The 15,974-nt window shown below is 38.1% G+C and overlaps 1 protein-coding gene across 5 annotated transcripts in view; it reads right to left on the bottom strand.

Annotated features, from left to right (window-relative positions):
• Positions 1–15,974, bottom strand: part of slc12a5a (solute carrier family 12 member 5a) — a gene marked incomplete at both ends in the record, with an annotated part of 157,038 nt that overhangs the window by 88,347 nt on the left and 52,717 nt on the right. For 2 of the 5 annotated variants that reach the window (XM_079241738.1, XM_079241737.1), the window contains one exon: positions 6,861–6,915. The exons of the other annotated variants lie outside the window; for them this stretch is intronic. In XM_079241738.1, coding sequence (XP_079097864.1) covers positions 6,861–6,915 — 55 coding nt within the window. Of the gene's footprint in view, positions 1–6,860; positions 6,916–15,974 lie in introns of those variants that run through there. 5 annotated transcript variants of the gene reach the window in all.

Genomic DNA, 15,974 nt, shown 5'->3' on the forward strand with positions numbered 1-15,974 from the left:
CTGGCAGGTGATATTATGCAAAGTGACTTCTGATTAGTTTACTCAAACTAAAAAAACACATCAGTGTAAATTGACACCCAAATCAATGCAAAATATACTTTTTACTTCTATGCAAGGCGAAACTATTGCCTTACAAGATTGTTGTCCTCAGTCATGCAAAGATAGTGCTACATTTACATTACCACATTTGTTGTTGTCCTTGAGTGATTTCAATTCTTGTCTTGGTTTGCATACAGTTAAATAATGTGAACTGTCTATGCCTTCCCCGTAATCATCTAATGCTGTTCTGTTATTCATGCTATCTTTCATTGTTACATGTAAATTGTATTACCATTTACAGTAGTTTTTGCAGTCATAATCCATATTAAATGAAAGAAAAATTCTCATCATTTTTATGTATTAAAATAAAGGAGTTTAAAACATAATCCAATAACAACCAAAAGGTAAAAGAATCCATTCAGTTTTAATGAAAAAGGCAATAAGAAGCTGAAGGTTGCTGTGTTCAGCTTGGCTGAGCTCCTTGTGACATGATTCATCCCTTCCCTTAATGTCAGGTGACCTCCTTTTCCCCTCCATAAGCTGACCATCCTTTTCTCTTCAAAACCATTCATCCATCTAAAAACTTTCACCTCGTAGGAGCTCAAAGATTGATTTTAATAAGTGCTGTATTTGTTGCTTCACAGCGATTTGCACTGCTGCAATATTAAAAGTGCTTCATAAATAGTATTATATTATATTATATGATATTATATGATGTTATGTTATGTTATATTAGATATTTTCTGGAGAATCGGTCTCTTAAAGTCACAGACCAACATGACTGACTCAAATCTGACTTTGAGCTGCTGTCACTTGAGCAGATTTTTACCAACACAGGAATATCGACTGAAATAAAGGTTTAGTCTCCCCAACAGACAGGGAAAACTCATGCATGCTTTCATCTCCAGTAGACTGGATTACTGTAATGGTGTTTTACCGGGACTACCTTAAAGGAGCATTAAACATCTGCGGTTAATCCAGAACGTTGTTGTTATAGTTTACCAGGACTAAGAAATCACATCACATTAGTTTTAATATATTTAACACTAGCCTCCACTCAGTCACTGGATACATTTTAAAACCCTACTGATGGTTTACAAATCCCAGAACGGTTTAGAAACTGTGACATGTTAAGGCAATACAATGTCTGTCATAACTTATAACCAGCCAAGACAGTGTCTAATCCAGTGGGTTCACCGGTTTAGGTAAGGTAAGGTAGTTCTCTCCAATGCAAAGACCAGTATCTCCTTGCTAGTAGACAACAGAGGGAGTATTTCATCCAGTAGGTTGCTAGCCTTAAGAACCTATTTGTTAAACTCACCAAAGCTGAAAGATATCTGGGACATTAAATGACCTAATAAGTAGATGCAGGAAATTACTGTCCAGGTAGAATGAATAGTTGCCTTCTCCTTCATCACAACTGGCCGCTCAGCCACCAGTGCAGGTTTATCTATGATCAGTTCAGCGGTAGTTTCAGGATGAAGATAGCCTGCCTGGCACAAGCATGTAGGCTTGTGCCTGGCAGGCTGGGTGCTCATTTTTGGCTATTTTACTGCGTCATAAAGTGCATCTGCCTTTGTGTGCATGTGTGTGTCAGCCCCGTTTGTACAGTCTTTTGTCTGAGCTTTTTACTATAAGAGAATGAGTCAACAGCAGGCTTTTGAGAAGCAAAGCCGTTCACCGTTGATTACTCTCTCCTGCTTTTTAATTGACAAACCAATGAATGAATATCCATCCTTTATATCTGGACACCCACTACCAATGGTAACCATACCCTAATTAGCAAGAGAGCCCATTCACTCTAGTGTAGGCTATTGTATCTATGCTTCATTAATAACAACTGTTATTAGATTAAATTAGGCAGCATATAATTATGATGTGTCTTTGAACTTCTGGAGCCATATGTACCATGGCTGTTAGGGTTATCCATATACAGATGGCTTTTTATGAGCATGGCACTGCATAAATAAGGTAAAACTGGTGGGTGCTGAACTTTAAGCAAGATGTTGACAAGATGTTAGCAGTATAATTTTTTTTCCTCTAGTGAATCTTGTACGGAACACAGTATAAAGCAAAGTAATGCTATGCAATTAACAGCTGATGCAGCAATAAAGTATAACCCTGACCCATGCAGCAGTATTGCAGCCTAAAATAACCATCCGTCTGTCTACTCATGTGGAGATGATACACTTAAACATCAAATGATGGAAAAATGCATTTTTTTGTGTGGAGCCAGAGAGCTACCTTTCCAAGTAACAAGTGCCCGTGGTTGTGTATAACCCAGCAGTGCAGCTTACTTGCAATGTGTTTCTGCTTCCTCTCTCGACCCATTCACAGTAGACAAGTTGCAGAGAGGGTAGACAGAGAATAATGACGTTGAGCATGCACAACAACTGCTTCCCGAGGAGAGGGCCCCAGGGAGCATTTTGCAGTATTATGCAGTCAGCCATTACTAAAACATCATTACTACCAGTAATGATAGCCAGTACGGACTGGCTATACAGAGGAGGTGGATGGATGAAGCCAATGACTGTTTTCATTATCAAATAATCAGCAGGTTATTTACTCAGTTAATCTAAGGATTATTCTGTGTTAACTCTGAAACAATAGTTATTTCAAACTTTCCAAAAAGATTTTCTCATCCCTACCATAATAGTTCACTATAATATGGGACAACGAAGGGAATATGTCTCTGTAAGTGGAAAGGATGAAACCAAACAGCATATTCATAAGGACAAAATTCAATGACTTTAAAAATGCCCTTTAGTTCATGGTGTTTTTTGGATTTTAGCTTTGAATGATTATGTCAACAGATATTAGTGATTGGCACTTAGTCTCCCATCAAGTTCACACAGAATAAACACAGAAGAGATTTCAACAATATTATCATGAAAATTAGTAAAACATTAAGACCAAATTAAATATTGATGGAATTATTATGACTGTTATTTTCATTCAACATTTTTATATTGATCACATGAATACAAAAAAATATTATTTTCAAAAGACAAAAATGATGGAAAATGTTTAGTTGTCCACAGGGAGAAAAAATGTGGTTATTAAAGGTTTGAAAGACAAACCGAGTTCATAGTTTTAAGACGAATGCAATGGCAGCAACAATAAATCATTAAGTGAAGAAGGGAATGCTCCATAAAACACCGACTGCAGGTAATATGTTAAACTCGCTATATTGCTGATTATTTGATGAAACTCATAATATTCAACATTTTGAATGAATTAAATCCCAGTTTTATCATTCAGGCTAATGGGGAATAAGAAAAAACGTGTAATAATCTCAATACCAATATACTGTAGTTTAATAATGTTATTGATATTGAAAAAATCAGTAATAATAACCACAAGTAGCCTTTTTTAAAAAAATTTTTTTTTTATTATAAAATAAGAAAAATTTTAACACCAAGTCAGTGTTTTTATCTTTTTTACTGAATTTAAACCAGTTCTATATGACTGATGTAGTGAAGGTGTTTTGTCAACTACTTTGACAATGTGTGTAGATAACTTTCATATAATTTCAGACTCCCCTCCAGCAATAATAATAACGCTAATAATCATCAGCAATAATGTTTACGTAATGCAATCAGTATATAAATTAACATTAGAAGTGGAGTTGAAACAGTGATGTTGACATTAACACCTACAGTCATCATCATTTTCTAATGTCTTTGGGATCCACTTTATGTCATTATGTCACAGCTACTGACCTTACCAAACTTCACCCACCCCACCACACACACACACACGCACACACACACACGCACACACGCACGCACACTTCAGCTTGAAAGAACATTTAGTACAGCTTATGTGAAGTGTAGCCTCCTACTTGCAATTACTAACTGCCCTCAAAGATAAAAAATTCATAAATAAAAAACAAATATTTTTATGCAAATTTTTTCTCAATTTGTATGTCATGACTTTTGTAAATTTCAAGTTTTGTGTGTTCTGTCTTAATTGGAATAATAAGTGCTGATGATTTATAATTCCATATTTTAAAGTTACATATGCATCTCATGCAACTGTTTTTTTTTTTACTTTTATCTGTGTGAAACTTAAAACTTTCAGCACAACTTTATGTTTATATCTTTTCTAAATATGTCTCTGTTAATAAAATATAACTTCTCAACCTCATACTTGTAGTACAAAACATAGAAAAATCAATTAAAATGCAAAAGATAAAAACAGCTACTTGTTAACTCGCATCAAATAAGATGGACTAGAAAATGAATAAGGAACTGGAAAACACAAATGAAAAAAAAACCATGACATCACTGCAGCTTGCTAATGAGAATCTATTAAGTTGTCTAACACTGACAACTCCCATTAATATTGGAACACAAAAAATCAATACTTTCACAATCTCAGCAAACAGTTTCAGAGGTTTATCACTGGGATTTTGACAATTCAAAGACTTATATGACTCACTGTAGTGAAAGTACTACCCGCCATTTGTGACTATATGTATACATACCAAATGTGAGCCTAAAGATTTCAAACATAATATATATCAGTCCCCTTTAAAAAAAAAAAAAAACTACCATGAAGAGAACAATTCTTCAGTCTCTTCACTTTATCAGTCAGACAGAAAAAAAAACAAAGAACCCATTTAACCATAAAACTTCATCTCCCCTTCGATCACACTGTCTTCCACCTCTCAAACTGCGCCATGGCAACGTCCTGCAGCTGATTAACAATTTGATTTAAGAGCAACATGACAGCTTATGAATATGTAAACATAATTATGATTCAATATGCATTTCTTTTAGTGTCCTTACAGCCTTTTGAAATTATTCCTCTCATCTTCGCATGCTCACAATCAGCAACACACACCCCTGCGAACACAACCGCTTCTATCTGATGCTGTATATACCACTGGCAGGCTGTAATCCAGCCATGTAATGACGGCTGTAAATCAGCACCTTGGACAGCGCTTGGCAGCTCAGAGAAAAAAAGAGCAAAGGAGAAGGGGGTCGTTTTCAGCACCGGGGGCAGCGGACAGCGGCAACCTCTGACATGCCTACTTACTCGGGCTGCCCAGCATAGTACTGATGACTAAACAGAGTTATTCAGGTTGTTGCACAGCTGGCTTAGCAGAGCTGTGATTCAGATGAGAGGGATGACGGGGTTGGGGTGTGTGTCAGTGTGTGTGAATGAGGTCCTATCCTGAGATATGCTGCTACTGCAGAGTGACAAATAAAAGAAAAAGGAAGAGAGAGACAGGGAGACAGCGAGGGGGAAAGACACGGCGAGGGTTTGGACGTACTGCTGGGAGGAGGCACTGAGGGGACAGTAATCCACCTTTCTATGGGTCTCATCGCAGCTTTGTGCGCAATGCATGCATAGGTTATAGCTATGCATCACCCTGAGAAGAAATTAAAAGGGACAGGCTGACAAATTAAGCATTCCAACATCTAAATTTAGCTGGAGAGGCGATGAAGTACAAGCACACACACTTCTGATCCCATTAGCGTGTGCTCAGTTTGAGCATATCTGTCAACTTTAGAACACCATCCAGTACATTACACTGATGCACGTATACACCAGCCAGTAAATCCAATGGTGCTAAAAGAAAGGAGCACACGTGCGTTTACACACAATGCTCAACCAATCGTATCAGCTCAACACTTATGCATGGACAACAGCTTCATGTCAAGCAAGGTAACTTGCCTTGGATGCTTCCATATGTAAAATAAGACCTCTTGCATTCGTAATTCTTAGTGCATCACAGTTCCCCTTCACGAAAAGATAAAAAAAAAAAAAAAGATGCCTGCATTAAGTTAAATATTCATGTTCCCAGCACTGGTCTATTTTTATCATTAAGCCCTCACAGGTAGGAGAAGCAGCATAGTGACTGTTCTCTCATCTGCAACCTGCCTCTTCAGTGCATTCCTTGGAGCCTGGGACTGACAACATTTGGGGGACTTGTGCAGAATGACGAAGGAGAAACATGACAAAGTGAAACTGCATCTGAAACAAATTTGGAGAGCAAATTTGCAGCTGAAGGACATTGGACGAGAGTCCTAAGAGAAGAATGGATGAAATTTTGAACATGTAGCATAGCATAAAGGACTGCAGCTGTCATGCTCCAACATTATTCTCACAATAAATAAGAAAATGATTGGGGCACTGTGGCCAAACTAAAGCTACCTGGGACTTGCAATTCAATTGTAATTTAATATAGCTCTACAGTGAGAGAGGGATTGGATGGAGTGCTGATTTTGACAGCTGGGGGTGATGGGATTAGCAGCATGTTGGCTTGGTATCTGTAATTGTGAGTGGATGTATGTATATGTTTGCATGTATAAACGTCCATACCAACGGCCTAAAATGTTACATATGTGGTGGGAATATTTCCGAAGAGTGAATGCTTTCCACAGTTTGTGCTTGCATGCATGTTTATCAATGTGTGTGTGTATTAGTGAAAGTGTTGAGCAAAACTGTAATGTCCTTATGCTCACAATCCATCGTATGAAGTGAGCCCATTACTATTCTTGTCACAACAGCCTTGCAGTAAGAGCAGCAGCAGAGAAGGCAAGCAGGCCAACCACTGTACAATTTAACATTTACGCTCACACACCAGTGCTTTTCACTCCAAACGGGCTGCCTATCTGAACCAAAATCTGCAGCATAAAAAAAAAAACCAAACAACTATTTCTGTGCAACATATAATTACTCTCAGTCCGCGCTGTTGCGTGGGCAGATCAGCACTCTGCCTGGTTGTCATGCATCGCCATGTGAACCTTTATATTTGTGCATTTCTGTTCATGTGCTCGAGTGACAGCATGACACATCCCATCACTCACCCTGGCTTTGCGCTCCCCCGTCCCCCTCCTCAGTGTCGGTCAGGTTGTTAAGCATCCTGGCTCCCCTCTAGTACTCTTCTTCCGCTGCGGAGCAATGTCACCGATCGAGCTCTCGGCGGCTCTCCCTGCACTCCACGCACTGTGATACAGCCACAGAAATTGCAGGGACGCAGCACAGAAAATATGCAAGGCAGTTCCTCCTCACTGCTCTTCGCTCCGTGCAGCCTGTAGGATGCAACGAAGAGAGGCAGCGGAAGAGAGAGAAGGATTCCCCCCCTCCCTCCCTCCACTCTGTAGATCCTCCTCTTGACGTCTCTTCTCCGGCTTGTAAGCGTGACTCTCTGTTGCTCTCTCTCCCTCTCTCTCTTTCTCTCTCTCTATCTCCCCAGAAGGAAAAGGAGGAGGAGGCGAAGGAGGATGGAAGTGGGAATCTGCAGGAGTTTGCTAGATGATGGAACACCTCAAAGCTGGACACTTGCTCTCCCTTCTGCTCAATTTCTTTTTACTATGTGCCTTTTTTTTTTTGCCTTTCTCTCTCCTGATCATGATCTAACACACTACAAAAGCACTCCCTCTTCCATGCTCAGATAATGCTGCTCAGTCATTCTAGCTGCCAAGCTGATTGTATATTCAACCAGTAGTATGATTTTCTCTGTGTCCATTTCTCTCCTCTCTCTGCCTCTCTTTTCCCATTGCCCCATCAGACAGAGCACTGACTGGAGAAGCAGAATTAAAGTGGTTTGAAGAGCGAGCATGCTCTAGCCCCGCTGTGCTGATGTTTGTCATCCGCAGAGGTGTGTTATTCATCGGCTTCTTCTCCTGTTCGCTTCATAATAAGCTGCAGCGCTCACTCCTCACTTTAATGTCAGATAGAAATAGACTCTGTTTCTTTCAAGGGATGAACAAGCACCGTCAGCTTCACCAGCATACAGTTATGATAAACATGAAGCACAATGTATTCAGATGCACACACAAAAGAACCAACCTCAGCAAAGAAGTGCATCAACAACTGGTGTTCTTTATCGACAACATTTGTCTCTTTTTCCAAGCATCTTTACAGCATAGCGATGTTTGATTCCAGCTGAGAAGTCCTGCCTGCTGTACTGAAGCCTCACAGTCAATTAAACCAGCCTCTTTTTGATCCATGCAGATTAGTTTTGATTTGGTACACTGTGTACTATGTGCAAAAATGTGGGTAGCATGAAGACACAGCATGCCTGCTGTTCTTTGAGAGTTCCAGTGATTCTAAAGGGATGTAAAAGCAATTAATCTTGATTTAGTCATGTAGCAGTGAGATGTACACACACATTATATATATATATATATATATATATATATATATATATATATATATACACATATATATATATGTACATATATATACACACACATGTATGTATGTATATGAACAGGGAAAATATTAGTGCAAGTGGTGCTCCAGTGAATTAATTTATTGCCATTGTCTCAAACCAGACCGGTATTGTCAAGGCATAATTTCCTTGACAAAGAAGCAATACCTTGAAGCTTGGTGATAAATTTCCACACAGAGCTTTCTATTCTCTCTTATTGTTCATTTGCACACACATCATAGCCAGCAGTTTGTTTGAAACAACAAAAGACTGACAAATTAGAATTCTAATATCCAGGGGAAAGGAAAGTCAGGATTTTCTGAATGACGACATTTATTGGTTCCAGTGAACATTAATGATCTGCTCATCATGTAGATATACAGTCTGATTGTCAGACAGTGCAAAGGAATGATACTATATCTGATAATTTCCTTTGTTTGTTTTCAGGAACAGTGTTGTTTTGGATTACTTTTAAGGCATATGGATGTAAAACAGGACATATGCATTATTAGTAATGAAGTAATGGGCACTTTGTGATGTGGCTACGCTACATGGATCCAGCTCACACAATGATTTTTGATTGTATTGTAAACACAGCTCAGGGAAGAACTCCAGGTCATGAATATCTGCTGTAAAGCATCAGCTGCTCGGCAGAGATGCACATATCGCACAGTAATGATCCATGTTCCTGCACATCTGAATCTGCCCTGCAACAAGCACTACTCATTATTTACTTAACAAGGATTGGTGGCTACCATCATTTGGATTTGTGAATGTAATTCTTAAACCAGATAAAATATTATTTTGTCTCCTTTGCAGGGCTGAAGCTTTATTTAAAAAAAAAAAAAAGTTTTTGTTTCTAATTTGTAGTTTCTTCAGAAGGTGATAAAAAGGATACAGCAAATAGTGAAAATTCTGTTAAGCTTTTTAAAGACAATTTTCAGGTTTAAGAAAAGCTTTCAAACAATACCTAGGACTGATTTTTAATCTCCAAACCCCCATTAATGAACTTTAGCAGATTTTATCACTTTGGCAATCATTCCACTATCACCAATCTGAACAAGTATATGGCGTCCACTACTTTATTTCAAAGCCAATATACCAATATGACACTGATATCATGCTAATAACATTGTGCATCTCCATAATAAAACCTACTTAATATTAAAGTGGCACTCTCTGTCCCTCTTCAGTCACACTCTTTATTTAGCAGATGTCATCATCTTACACTCTGTTTACATCAAACTTAACAAAACAGGCACGAAAATCAGTTGCCTGTAACAAAGGATGGCATGTAGTGAGCTTATCCTACAGCAAGAATCACACTGTGTAGCTGGTGTCAAAGACTCTTTGCCCTGCCTGACAACCATTTGTGTAAGACTTAAAGCATTGAAGATTGAGCTTGTTAAGTTAAAAGTTTGCAAAGTCATGTAAATGTTAGTTTAGAGCTAGTTAGTTTACAGCATAATTTTTGTAACGTGACCTTGAGAGTCATGAAAGGCGTCTAGAAAAAATAGTATTTATTTATGTCATTTTTATATATACCCTACATATTGTGAACAAACATCTGGATGTAAGCTTGCAGACTTGAATGATGCATTACTATTTGTTTTTTACTGGTCCCTTAGACGAGTGAACACCATCAGGACTTCAGCTGAAAGAATGAGGCCAATACTGTCCTACACAACAAAGAATACACCTGCAGCACATTCATTTAACGCAGCTGGAATTACAGCCTGATGCACTTGTGGCTTTACAGTGAAGCCACAAGTGCATCAGGCTGATCAACAAACTTAACACAAACCATCAAACAGTCTGCAGCATTTCTTTCCTGGTTGTTGGTGCAGCTGTGCAACGTTTAGTCCGTCTTCCAACCTTTAGTTCAGGATTTGCTTTTTTATCTGTGGAAAATATGACAGATGATCTAATGCCAAAAGGTTTTCTGTCAACAATGTTCTTGATTTGGATAATCTGCAGCAACAATACTTAAGCACAGCTTCATTACTGCAGTTGTTTGCATTTCCCTCGTAAAGCCAAATTGTCAGCACCGATGACCTCTCTCTGCGAGGTATAAATGTAGAAATGTCACAGGCTGCACGGCAAGTATCGACTGCATGACCTAAGTTTGTATACTCAAAATATACATTGAAATTCAATGTGAACTGGCTGTCTCAAATGAGAATTTATTTTGGAACAAACATGCTGACGTTAGCCAACAGACCGCCAAATCTCAGCAATATTTCTTGACTGAGAGGGAAACAAGGTTAGGAAATAAGCCAAATGTAAATTTGACAAGTTTGTTGTTGTATACGGTTAATCAATCTAAGATCTTGACTCCGACCTTGACATAGAGTACCTTTTTAAAAACAATATACAACATATATTGAATTTAAAATAATCAAATAAACTAAAACTGAAACTACAATTGTCCATATAGGTGTATATTATAAACACACACACACACACGTGTCATTGCTGCATGATTGTCATAAACACCTAAACCCCAGCCTGACAAACATCTTCTGAAAGATTAAATGTCAAACTTATCAACTGTTGGCTCTCAATAATGCACTGATGCCACATTTTGTAACATGTCAAATTTACAGTGAATGACAAAAAATATTTTGTGTCTCTTGACTGCTGGAAGTAGAAATATAGAGGGGAAAATGCAGACATGCACAGATTGCAGAGGAGTAGCAGGGACTGCTGTCACAACAGCTGTTTTTCCCCAATAGAGTATAAATAAACAAAAGGTTTAGATAAACCAAAAAACAGAGCATCCACTGATAAGATCAGATAAAGTTGAAAGACTTGTCTTTTTTTTTTTTAACAACTGATTTTACATGCCATCCTTCCTGTAAAAAGTTCAAACAGTGTGAGAAGAAGTTCAGCTCTGAGAAAAAAGCCTTAATTAAAGGTTGAGAGAATTTTTAATAACTGAGAAAATAAGATCAGAAAGATTGGAGAAAGGGATAAATGACAATAACTCTGCACCAGAATGTCTTTTTCTGCTAAAGATAAGTAGCAACAGTACAGAAATCGACAGCAAAGGCATTGGTGATCAATTATTGCAAAAAAAATAATGACACAAATTAATGGGCCTCAAACTTCAACACAGCATTTCAGACTGTTTTCCACAATCGCTGGCATTTACAGACAGTGGGGATCTACGGTAGACCTTAGCTAAGCAAGAAGAAAGCATCCAACACTTTCGAAGAGACATTCAGGCTGTAAGAAAGCCTAATTAGCACAATTCAAATTGTCAGAAGTTATTATTTTGTTCACATAATGCTGACTCACAATAGTATGTAAAATCCCTCTTATTTCTTAAACAGCATGTCTTGCTGACAGCTTATCAGCATCTTGCCTACAAATTAAGTTCTGTTATTGGATAAGCACAAACCCTGACAATGATAATGCACTGACTGAAAGAAGTTCTCGGGTACTAGATATGAGTTTAAGCAAAACCGGTCCCGTTTAAGACCACAGTGGATGTACATGACTGAAATCTAAAACTGGACAAGGTCCTCTGGATTTGTCTGGGCCATGGTAAAACTGCATGCACCAATTATCTTCGTGTTCTGCAGTCGACATGTAATGCTGAGTAAATATAAACCAAATAAAGAGTATTATTTTTACCTGGTTGGCAATTATTTTTGGTGTCCAATATGGAAAGAGACAAAAGGTAGAAGGTGTAGTTAATTTCCCTATTTTTCCTATAATGTCTTTCTTAGAAGTACAACAAATAATTCATCTTTGAGAATATTATTTTCAAAAAAGCCTTTTGAAACATGGACAATTTTCCTTTCAAAGGGTTTAAAAGTATCATTTAAATGCCATGAACTCTGAGGAGGCCTTTAAACTCAAGCCATACTGCAATAATCTTTAATGACTGATGTTTAACTAAACAAAGGTTTTTACAAGGTTTGCTCTTCCAAGCTCAACAATGAAACAGGAAAACTTGCACAATGCTGCTAATGATGACATGCCAGGATCTTATTATTACTGTCATTTAATTTTCAATTGGATGCTAGATTTGTCGGTACAGCAGAATTTGAAGTACATGGTGATGAAATGTTAAAGGGCTGTTCAGATGGGTCAAGGGAGAGAAAACGCTTATATGCTGTTGTACAGCAGTGAAAATAATAAAATGGAAATCATAAAAAAAAAAAAAAATATGGCCAGGTTAAAAAGAAACCTTTATGTTAAGAAAATACTTCACTGACCTTGAGAGACCATCTTTCATCAAAAGCATTAAAATTACGGGAGTAGGGTGATGTAAAGTGAAAAGAGAGGAAACTTGCTTTGTACTAATACATGGTGAGAGAGAATAAGGCTCAAGTACAATAAGGAGAAAAAAACTGGCAGGGTTTTCATCTTCTACCAAAATTGGTTCTCGTCCTGATGATAAAATTCCACTTGGTAGTTTTTAAGAGTTTAAAATCTTAACAAGCAATCAGAAAAACAGCATCAATCCTGCAGCAAATCAAACTAAGTTTCATCTTTACGGCGCGAACGACACAGAAACTGAGATAATATTCGTTTTTCAGTCTCACAGCCAAAATCTAAAGCTTTCTCAAATCTTCATTAAATATTTTGCTCTTGGTAATAACATACCACACATAAACTAACAAAACTTTGTGGTTCAGTTGGATGTACAGCCAATTTTTAAAGGCTCCTGATTTAAAGGCACAGTCCATCACAACAGTCAGATTGATGCTATCTGTGGATGAAAGTATTTGGAGCAGGGAGCCAAAAAGATTCTCTCTGTGCTTCTGTATCTTCCACCAAACAAGTCTGTTGCTAGCATGTGTGTCAGAGACTTCTCCGGTCTGAGCCAGCTGACTTACTGATGGCTCTTCAAACATATAAACAGGAAAAAATGATGACACTGCACATCTGATACTTTCAGGGTCTTGGATATCACAAGATGATTGCAGAAAACTTAAAGCCTTGTCCTTCAAAAACGTAACCTAAGAATGGAGATTGATTCCAGGTACTGTGTGTAAAAAAACATCCCCCCTTTCCAGCAAATGGTTTCACTTGTGACAGGAAAGACTGGTGCAGTTTTGTTCAGTAAACTCTGATCTCTGTTGCACTTCTACAGCAATTCAAACCCTTACCTGTAAGTTGACCTGAACGATTTACTGTGTTTAAATTAAAATCGAAACTAAAAATGTTTCCGATAGCAAATAACAAAGGAGTATGATTAAACCACATCTTAAGGCCTTTACACACCTACCCCTAATAATTCATCCAAATAATTCACACAGCAATATTTTTCATCGGATCAGTCAATGAGAACGTTCACATCAGCAACAAAATGCCATCCAGCGATTTTGCATATTTTATTTTTTCAAACTGAGGTTGATTTTTAAAATATTCACATCCAACAGGTATATAATCAACCAATCAGAGACGGCATGTTGACTGACGAGACGAGATATGCAGGAGTCACTTTGTCATTGCTACTGCATTAAAACTTTGGATCATTATGACCAAGCATCTTTATTATCGCTTCTCTACTTCTTAAGGCAAGCAACTTGGTGCTAAAGTAGATCCTCGAAACTGTCCCACAGAAATCCTAGTCCATCCTGAAGCGGCCCATCCTGATCCAGCTTCAGCTCCTGGATTAAACAATGAAAGTTCTCTTCTCTTTTTGAAAATAGGATTTTTAATCACACCTGGTGTGCATAGACAGAAATGTTGATAATTTACCTCCAAATTATTCAATATTCTGTATTGTTTATTTGCATCAGCCCCATATTTAAAGACCTTCACACAGTACCTGATCCAGATTACAAGCCTGCAGCATACCTTCGGACATAACATGGTCATATTATTATTATTATTATTATTATTATCATCATCATTATTATTATTATTTTTAGTTGCAGTAGTAGTAGTGGTAGTAGTAGTATAAGTATTATTATTATTTAGTTTTTCTTTATAACTCAACAATAGTACTGAGCAATGACTGGGATAAATCTGACTCAAGTAGGACTGTCATGAATAAAGCAATCACATTTTCTGTCTTGAAACATTTTTAGAATAAAGTATGCAAATATTAAAATGTCTCCCACTTTCTGGGTCTGATGAGCAGGAAACGTTATTACAGAGCCACGGTAAAATAATTTGAGATTGTAGTTTGCACTTGTATTGATGAGTTCAACATGATTAGATTTTTCATGTGTCTTTACTCTCTATCTCACCTGTTAATCTGATCAGGCTACACTCAAAGAGCAACCCAATATCCTCCTACGGCAAGCCTGAACACACAACATATTTGTGTGTGCAAACACTAATACACGGTTTATTTGTGTGAAACCGTGTCAGGATAGATGAGCTCAGGAAAATTAAACTGTAACGTTGAATTTAACTCTAGTCTCCAGAGAGGTCATTTGCAGTAAGCTGTGGACAATGGTGGATGATATTCATGGGAGACTGGTAGACTCAATGTGTTGCTGTCCATAGTTTCACCAGGCACTGAATATGAAGTTCACACCCACTGTGTGAACCGTCTTAATTGAATCGATCCCCCTTATTTGAAATTTGTCCTTCAGAAATAAATCTAATTGTAGCTTTGTCCCTAGAGAGAGCATATCTACAGCTTAAAAGAGCTGCAACACGCCATGATTTGGAAACATAAAAGAGTACGACAGAAATCAATTTAGCAAAATTACCCACGACTAGGCTTTGATGGGATATGATGAAATGTACCCATACAGTGTGTTGTACAAGCGGAAAGTCTGCATGTCTACGATATCAAGACTGCTTGTGTTGAAACCTGCAGGACTAGCAGAAGCTTGTGGCCCTTTGAGGGGGCTGTCAAGTAATTAATCTGAGAATAGCTGGAGCAGTCCGGAGAGATGAGCCCCCACATCCTAAAAGGCTTTGATTGTTAGACAGACATCTCAAGATGTAACGGAGATTGTAGCCTCGGCAGGAAAAACTACATCAAAGTAGTCCATGATGTTTCAACATTGAACTGCTGAGCTTTTGTTTGTACTAAACATGTTTTATCTGATGAAGCCTGGTGGCCGATCTCAGACTTTCCAAATACCTTAATCCCCTCACAGCAGCTTTTTCTATTAATAAAAAAAAAAATCTATATTATGCGTATGTATACACAAATACACTACTCACAAAAAGTTAGGGATATTTGGCTTTCAGGTGAAATTTATGGAAAATGCAATATGTTCATGCTACAGTGATATAATATCATAAAAGTGAGACATTTAAGTAGAAGGATGCAATACTGATTTCCTCATCTCAAAAAATTCATTCAACACAAAAGGTAACAACAATGGTAGTTACACCACAACAAAAAATTTGAACGTCTCAATATCTCGTCATGTGCCCTTGAGCATCAATTACAGCTTGACAACGACGTCTCATGCTGTTCACAAGGCAACTTATTGCTTGCTGAGGCATGGCATCCCACTCTTCTTGAAGGGCAGCCCTCAGGTCATTGAGGTTCTGGGGTGCAGGGTCTCGAGCCTCTATACGACGGCTCAGCTGATCCCACAGGCTTTCAATGGGATTCAGGTCTGGAGAGAGTGCAGGCCATTCCATTTGAGGTACACCAGTCTCCAACAGCCGTTCCCTGATGATGCGGCCTCGATGAGCAGGAGCATTGTCGTCCATGAAGATGAAATTAGGCCTGTGCTGTTCATGTAGGGGCACAATCACTGGATTAATGATGTTATTCAGGTAGTATGGGCTTGTCACTGTACCATTCACAAAGTGTAGGGCAGTTCTGTAC

This window comes from Telmatherina bonti (genome assembly GCF_933228915.1).
Source record: "Telmatherina bonti genome assembly, chromosome: 6".
Taxonomy (NCBI): domain Eukaryota; kingdom Metazoa; phylum Chordata; class Actinopteri; order Atheriniformes; family Telmatherinidae; genus Telmatherina; species Telmatherina bonti.